This window comes from Platichthys flesus, chromosome 6 (genome assembly GCF_949316205.1).
Source record: "Platichthys flesus chromosome 6, fPlaFle2.1, whole genome shotgun sequence".
Lineage (NCBI taxonomy): Eukaryota > Metazoa > Chordata > Actinopteri > Pleuronectiformes > Pleuronectidae > Platichthys > Platichthys flesus.
In genome coordinates this window covers 2,249,954-2,258,205 of record NC_084950.1, presented here as the reverse complement: position 1 = coordinate 2,258,205, position 8,252 = coordinate 2,249,954, and the positions used below count along the sequence as shown (strand labels likewise).

Here is an 8,252-nt window from a genome sequence, read left to right as displayed (position 1 = left end):
TCAATTCCCTTTTGTATTTCATGCTTTTCTGTTCAACGCCTGGCAACAGCAGCGAGGCAACTGTGGCCCCGCCAACCGGTGCACAAACAGTGAGTCACAACCAGCGGACACACACACACACACACACACACACACACTCACAAGGGATCTCGCACAACATCTCAACAGTCCAGGTTAATGAGCTGATAACAGTTTTGTTTCATCTTGTTTTCATCTGCATGAATTCTACAAAAAAGAAAAAGAAGTTAAATCAGATCCGAGTCCTTCAACAAACGTGTACAGACGAAGTTTGACTCATCAAAGCTGGATTTTCTTTTTCAGGAGCAGAACTAGAAAGTTGAATATTGGAATAAAATCTGTCCCGAGGTCAGAATCAAAGTTTCCATTGAGATATTCTGTCAATCTCACGTTGTCCCAAATCTGCAGTAAATTTACGTTTAGCTAAAAAGTTAAAAAAAATAGATACATGCAAAATTTACAGATAAAAAGCAACTTTACTCTTGAGTAAATTTAATTACCTCTAAAGTTTTAAAAGTACTTGCAGAGTGTTGCTTATTCCCTGATGCAACGTCTACATCAATAAACGGCTGAGTCTCACTTTGCTCTCGCTATTGATTACTTATATCGCTTTTTAATAATATGTAACACAATGCAATTGTAAAAAGGAAGTAAATATGTTTTACTCTTGTTGAGAACAGAGGATGTTGCACCTTGTTAAGATCTATGAGAGAAATTGTGATTTGTGAATATTGGCTACACAAATAAAACACAAAGTGAGTTTCCTGCTCGTCTCTGTTTTGTGTTTCCATCTCGTGAAGCTTTGCCTCAAAGGTCACACTCACACACATCTGCCTCCAGGTTTTCACAATGAGCTCCGTGACTCAGGGCGACGGTAACAGCAGTGAACCTGACGCATGAAAACACAAAGAACTGAAAAGGAAATTCTTTAATGTAGAGTTTCCTCCGTCCCACAGGTGAACGTTCTCCTGGAGACAAACACACAACTGGTTGGATGTCTCCATCTCTACGTCAGCATGTGCAGCAGAAGCAGTTTTATCTTCCCCTGGATCTTTGTCTGCGTTTTACAACTGTTGTTGTTAAACAGCGACTGGGAAGTTTGTGTCTTTGTGGTCAGAACACGACACAGTTGACCTTGAGAGGTCACTGGTTTCTGCAGTTCACCCACCGACAGGCTCGTATACCAGTTATCTCCCCCCCAACACACACACATACTCACATCAGCTCTGCCTCTCCAGTCCGACCCTTGGTGAGCGTGTGTGTGTCTGTGTGTGTGTCTGTGTAAGATGAGGGCTGCTCTGCTCTCGCTCTGTTTCTGGTTCCTCTCTCTCGTCCCTGCAGCTCAAGCAGGTAAGTTACAGATAATAAAACCCTGAGCAGAAGGAATGTGAGATGTTTGAGAAGGTTCTTCTTCTCGGCAGGTTTGAAATGTGGAGTTCCACAGGACTGGAGAACCACGGCCCGGTCTGTGAGGGTGGTGGGGGGGCGCGAGGCCACGGACGGATCCCACCCATGGCTGGTCAGTGCTCAATCACACTCTATCTCCTCTGCTTCTACCTCGCGGCTCCTCTTTGGTCTCGTCCTTAAAGACGCCTGGATGGTCACAGCGTTTTCTTTACACGTTATGTCACTGAAGTTTTGATTTCTTTGTCAGCTCAGTCCACATCGCTCCAGTTTCCTCCCAGTTAAATTTAGATTTTAAGATTCTTTTATAACTTTTAAAGCTCAGGACAGTTTAACTCCCTGTAGGCTCCAGGCTGCGATCTAAGATTTCCCACCACTACCTTGTTGGTAGTGTGATCACAGCTGGTAACAGGAGGGCAGCTGTGGTTCAGGGGGGGGAGAGCGGGTCATGCTGAAGTGTCCTTGAGCAAGATACTGAACCCTAAATCGCCCCTGACGGCTGTGGGACAGTGTGAGAGTAATGTGTGATAGAGAAAGTATAGAAAAGTGCTTTAAGTGTCTTTAAGTCTAGAAAAGATCGATATGAATACAGACCATTTACTGAGGATTTCACAAACATGAGGCCAAAACATTTAGTCTTTGTAGGAGTGATGTCAGTGTAGTAATTAAAATGACAGACACCAATTTATTTGATGTTTATTTTTGACTTTTGTATTTTGGTTCATGTCCCATCTGCTGACATGGAGGTGGCCGGACATGTGACCTACACTATAAGCAGCCACCAGGGGGCGATCCAGGTGTTTTGGCTTCATGTTCAGGGAGCTGTCATGTGATCCATCTTTAAGAACAACATGTTTGGTTGCTGTCCTGGCTTCAGACTTCACTTCCTGCTTCACTTCCTGCTTCACTTCCTGCTTCACTTCCTGCTTCCCTCAGGTCTCCCTGCGGCTCCGAGGCTCTCACTTCTGTGGCGGCTCCATCCTGACGCAGCGCTGGATCCTGACGGCCGCTCACTGCTTCTCCTCCGTCTCCAGGTTCTGCTCCTCTTCACCTCCTCTTCACCTGCACCTTCATCACCTACCTGACAACACTCCAACACTAACACACTGATTCTGCTCAGGGAGTTCCTCAGGGGCGTGAGCGTGGCCGTGGGGGAGTTCGACCGCACGGTGGACGATGAAGAGGAGCAGGTCCTGGGGGTGAAGAGCGTCTCCCTGCACGAGAAGTTCCATCATGCCTTGCCCATGAGCCACGACGTAGCTCTGGTGGAGTTGGATCAGCACATCCGGCTCGGCAGGTTCTCACTCTGACCTGTAGTTTGATCAAATGTGGTTAACGCAGGTCAGTGATGGACGGTGTGTGACTTTCACCACAGGGGTCCGAGTCCAGCCGATCTGTTTACCTTTACCTGATGAGAACGTCCCCCCCCGGACCAGGTGCATTGTGGGTGGATGGGGCAGGACAAAGGAAAGTATGTCATTTTCTCACTTGCACCAGATTTTGTCAAAGCAGAAAGGAACCACTCTCCTTCTGTGGTTTCCCAGGAGGTCGACTTCCTGCGGTTCTGAGAGAGGTCCAGTTGGACTTGGTGGATCCGGCCAAGTGTCAGTACGTCCTGCAGACGCTCCGAGGGCCGGTCCGACCTCGGTCCGCCATGACGGTAGTGTGTGCCGGGCCGGAGAGAGGAGGGAGAGACGCCTGTCAGGTAGAACTCCCCCGAAACCACCGATGCTTCATCTGAAAACACAGATCTGTCATCACGTCCCATCTTCACCCCCCCGCAGGGCGACTCCGGGGGCCCTCTGGTTTGTCCTGCAGGGCCGGGCGGGGGTCACAGGGTGGCGCTGGGCGTGACTTCCTGGGGTAAAGGATGTGGGCGGAGCTGGGGCAACAACAGCATCCGCCCCCCGTCCAGAAGAGGCTCACCGGGGGTCTTCACCGACGTGCGGCTGCTGCTGCCCTGGATCAAACGTGAGCTGCGACACGGTGAGTTTTCAGTTTCACTAAACTCACCTTGATGAAAAGAGGCCGCCTGTTGCATCATGGGAAATGTAGTCTGCATTTAGAGTCATGTTATATAAACAGTTTGTGAGTTGATTAAGTTTAAATAAAGATTTTATTTGTCTTCAGCTGACGAGCAGCAGCAGAGAAAGACTTTATCAGGTGAGTTATCACAGCCACAGTGATTCATCTGTATTTCACAATGAGCACGTGTTCCTCTGATGTACACTGTGTGTGTGTGTGTGACTGTGTGTGTGTGTGACTGTGTGTGTGTGCACATCAGGACTCTGCAGTGTGAGCGATGGGCCTGTGATTGACAGCGAGGGCGTCATCAGAAACCCCGCCCTCCCTGGTGATGGCTATGACAACAACGAGTGAGTGACATCGTAACTTTGTCTGATGTTTTTATATTTATTTTCTTTTGTGTACTTTTTGATTCAGTGATTTTGTATAATTTTAATAATACTATATAATAACAATAATACATTTTATTTATACTGCACCTTTCATGCATTAAATGAAGCAACAGCTTAAAAAGGATTGTGTAATAACCAGATGAATTGTGTGTGTTTGTGTGTGTTCAGGTTGTGTGTGTGGAGGATCACTGCCCCCCCGGGTCACTCCCTCCTGTTGGAGCTTGAGCTCTTGGATCTGGAGAATGAGTCCAACTGTCGCTACGATCGACTCACTGTGTCAGCAGGGAGCCACAGGCCTGTAGGTGAGGTTCACACACACACACACACACACACACACACACACACACACACACACACAGAGACACACACACACACAAACAAATACAGACACACACACAGAGACAAGGGAAAATTGTCTACGAGAGTTTACAAAACCCCAAAATCTGCTTCTTACTAAACACCGGTAGATTTCGACACGCGTACTGAAAAAAACGTAATTGTTTCCTTGTTTGTTGTTGTTTGTATTTGTATTTGTTTGAGTTATTATTTTTCAGGTATATTCTGCGGACGTGTCCCACACAGCCCTCATCTCCTGAGTCTTTCCCAGAATGCAACGCTTCTCTTCTCCTCAGATGTTAGCAGAACAGGAAGTGGCTTCGTCCTGAGGCATCGTGCTGTCCAGGGACGCCCTGATCCTGGTGGGAAACACACACACACACACACACACAGACACACACACACACACAGACACAGACAAACTGTGTGTACGTACATTCTGTGAAGTCAGTTGGCACGTACATGATGGCAACCTCTGTTGTTTGTTGTTGGTGCATCGCAAAGGAACCATGGGGTTGGTGCAGGTGTTCAATAACACACTGGGCGTTTGTGTGTGTGTGTGTGTGTGTTTGTGCCCTCAAAATCAGGTTGCGGGACAATTGTTCTCGTTGAAGATCAGACTGTTGTCCAAACACCAAATTACCCAGAATCCTACAGTGATGACTGTGTCGTCCGCTGGGTCGTGTACGCTCCCCGGGGTCACGTCGTTAAGGTGACGTGTGTGAGACTGTAAACACAACGCTGCCACGTGATGATGTCACAAACTGGTCGTGAATGACAAGCTGATGATTGTTGTGTTTCAGGTTCATTTCACCGACGTAGAGCTCGAGGAGTCGGACAGATGTTTGTACGATTCCCTCACCGTCCTGGCAGATGTGGAGCGAACGGAGGAGATAGGTGGGACGGACGCTTCAGTCTCATTCTGTTGTGTCATTGTGTTGTGTTTATATGACATGATCACTCTGTTGTGTGCTTTGTGTAGCGGTGCTGTGCGGTCGCACTGTTCCTCCTCCGGTTCTGTCCTTCCACAACGTCATGGTGCTGCAGTTCAGCTCAGACAGCAGCATCACACACAGAGGCTTCAGGGCCACACTGTCATTCATCAGCCGTGCAGGTGTGTGTCTGTGTGTGTGTGTGTCTGATGTGTCTCAGTGGGACATAAGAAAAGAGCCTGAAGCAGCATGTCACTGGTTCGAATCCCATTTCCTCAGATATTAAAGTTATGCATCTACAAGACGCAATATACACATGAACAGTAGGGGGCAGTATTGGGATGTGACAGGGAGGATACATCTGTAACATGAGTCATGAATCATAGATATAAATTAATAGCTGGAGGCCGATTGGCACCAGTTCAGATTTAGAGGGTCACCATGTTTATTGTTCAGATGGAAACGTGCGGTGAAAAAGCAGAATAGACTCCAGCCTCCGGCGACATGTCAAACATCTTTTAATTGTTATTAAAACAAACTATAGGGCAGCCATTTTAAAAGCACAGAAATACATATTGAATATTAACTAAGATGAAGTCTCTGTGTCGGTGCAGACCTCCACCATGGTGACAGCAGAGCTGGAGTGGAGGCTCCAGGAGACATGAGGAGACTTCACCGACATCATGTGACCGTTCACCACCAGCAGCATGGAGCCTCTCAGGGTTTGATGATTCTCTCTTTAATCTTTTCTTTCTCTTTAGTATTTTAACGTGTTGATTTGAGGTTTGCTGGTTTGGAAATAAAGAAGCAACAAGAGTCCAGAGTGAGTGAGAGAGGAAGTGGAGGTTCAGCTGCTGATTGAGAGAATTAAGGTTAATAAGGTAAAAGAAAATAAAGTGTTTCTAATTCACCGAACAGCAGAAAAGAAATATCAGTTTGTCTTTTAGTTTTTTTTAGCACCAGTGGTTTTAGGAGGCCAAGCATCTGCCTCACTGGTATTTAGAGAGTTAATGGGACATGTCACACTGGAGTTAAAACTGAGACCAGCTCGACAATATATCACCAGCAGAACAACACGTGATCCTGAAAGGTTTTAACTTTAAAACTATTATTACTTCTGTCACTTTGTGTGATTAAACTTTTAGATTGTGTTGTGTCTCTTCTGTCTCTTCTAGCTCTATATCAGTGTTTTCTAATCACTGAAGAGCAAGTTGTTCCATAAATGACACAAAGATGAAACTCACCTTCACTGCAATCATATAATTCTGCATTGGAGAGATGTGTGTCTGTCTGTGTGTTTATGTGTGTGTGTCTCTGTGTGTGTCTGTGTGCATGTGTGTGTGTGTGTATCCAGGGTTCACCCTCACCACACACTGCTTCTTTGTTGAAGGGTGTCTTTGTGACTCTTGTTTGATTTTGCTCTTTGAAGCTTTAAATAGACTTTAGTTAAAGAAATGAATTGTTTGTGTTACTGATTGTTTCACTAACAGGTGAAGTGACGGTTGCTTGTACAGTACCTGGAAGATTTAAAGCAACTCCCTCAAAACCTGTAGAGTTTAAAATGTTCTAAAGGAACTTACAGGGCAAAAAAGCACTGAAGTAGAAGTAACGGTAGAATAAGCAAAAGTAGTACAAAATAATTAAAGAAAATAATTAACTTAATCCCAAAGAAATACTATGAGCCTGAAAATAACTTTCACATAAAAAGTAACTTAAGTGTGGAATATTGACGTTAGTTTAAAAAGTGATATTAGCATTAATAAGTGACGTTACTATAGAACTTCACTCAAAGAGTCACATTAGCATTTAAATAAGGCTTTTTACCAAAAGTAACATTAGCATTAAGAAAAAGTTGATTTAGCATTTTAAATACAACTTCTGCTTTGTGTCCACGGACTCAAGCTGTATATTATCCTCCTTACATCATGTCTGTCAGTTTTATTGTTTGTCACCATAATAAATCTGACATTAAAATCACTTGTTTAACCTCAATTTGTGTTTACACGCAAAATGTCAAACTCCAAAACTCTTCAGTACAGATACAAGAAACTTAACAAAGGATCATGAGAAGAAGTTTTTATTTTAAAAGTTAAAAATAATATATTCATGTTTATTCTAAAGCCACCAGTGAAAATAACATTTAAATAATAAATAATAAAGAGACAGACCGCTCTTAGTGGGAAACTGTTAACATGGCGCCCTCTAGTGGCAGATTGCAGAACATAAAAGTAAGCTTTTTATGAATAAACTTTGAATTGTATTCTCATTCATGTGACTGTATCACAACTTTAAATGGAAAATTATTAACGACCACATAACAGTGAAGAGCAGGTCTCATCCTCCTTCAGTTACTTTGAACCTTCTCTATCCCGTCTTGATGTTCTTCAGATATTAACTGACAGGCCGTTACTGTTTCAGTGAACCTGGATCTGTCTGACTCACAGTCCAGCAGCAGAGCCGAGTCCTACCGGGATGAAGAGGATCCTAGTCTTCATCATCTGGACCTGAGCTCAGATGACGAAGACTCCAGTGGAGAATCCTCAGGGACCGTGTTGTAACCTGATGAAGGGCGAAAGGCCTCTGGACACAGAACATCTCAAACTGAGCTCTGATGAAGATGAGGGTTCAGGAGGTGATGAAGATGAACATCGATCACTAAAGATGTTGGGGAATAGAAATGCAAGAGCTTGGTCAATTTATTTTAATTCATATATTATGGTGGAACAGGATTGTTTGTAAAATAGCGCCACCACCAGGTCAAATGTTTCATGATTCTTTCACAGTGTGTTATTTCTACTTCAACTAAATACCTTTGGAGTCACTGTCCTGAAATGACTCTGATAAATCTCTATATTCTCAGAAGAGGTTAAGTTACTGATTAACTGGATTTTACACCAGGTCCCTTATTAAAATACTTGTAATATAACTTCTCACAACTTTGAAAAGACACAACCATTTCCTCTTTGTAGCGAATATTTGAAATGAATAAACTGTTTTCTCTCAACAGCCTCAGACTTTATGTAACGTGTGTGTGAGTGTCTCTCTCTCTCTCTCTATCTCTATCTCTCTCCCCTCCCTCTCCCTCCCTCCTCCCCTCGTGCTGTGGTGTGATTCCCAGACTCTGCACCTCCTCTGTTCTACATAG

At 44.5% G+C, this 8,252-nt stretch overlaps 1 protein-coding gene across 1 annotated transcript; it reads left to right on the top strand.

The window, feature by feature from the left end:
• The first annotated feature begins 2,162 nt into the window (after positions 1-2,162).
• On the top strand, positions 2,163-8,075 carry LOC133955010 (ovochymase-2). The gene is made up of 14 exons (XM_062389646.1): positions 2,163-2,251; positions 2,543-2,715; positions 2,798-2,893; positions 2,967-3,127; positions 3,207-3,408; positions 3,553-3,585; positions 3,707-3,797; positions 4,008-4,141; positions 4,394-4,537; positions 4,763-4,887; positions 4,979-5,072; positions 5,158-5,289; positions 5,722-5,829; positions 7,526-8,075. Exons 1-14 carry the CDS (start codon positions 2,163-2,165, stop codon positions 7,663-7,665), a joined length of 1,722 nt encoding a protein of 573 aa, XP_062245630.1. The 3' UTR covers positions 7,666-8,075.
• The last annotated feature ends 177 nt before the right edge of the window (positions 8,076-8,252 follow it).

Bases quoted from the DNA above. Each gene is read 5' to 3' on its own strand.
- LOC133955010 (XM_062389646.1), top strand. From the start codon at position 2,163: ATGGAGGTGGCCGGACATGTGACCTACACTATAAGCAGCCACCAGGGG. The intron at 3,798-4,007 runs GTGAGTGACATC...GTGTGTGTTCAG, and splicing joins GATGGCTATGACAACAACGA to GTTGTGTGTGTGGAGGATCA. The intron at 5,830-7,525 runs GTTTGATGATTC...TTACTGTTTCAG, and splicing joins GCAGCATGGAGCCTCTCAGG to TGAACCTGGATCTGTCTGAC.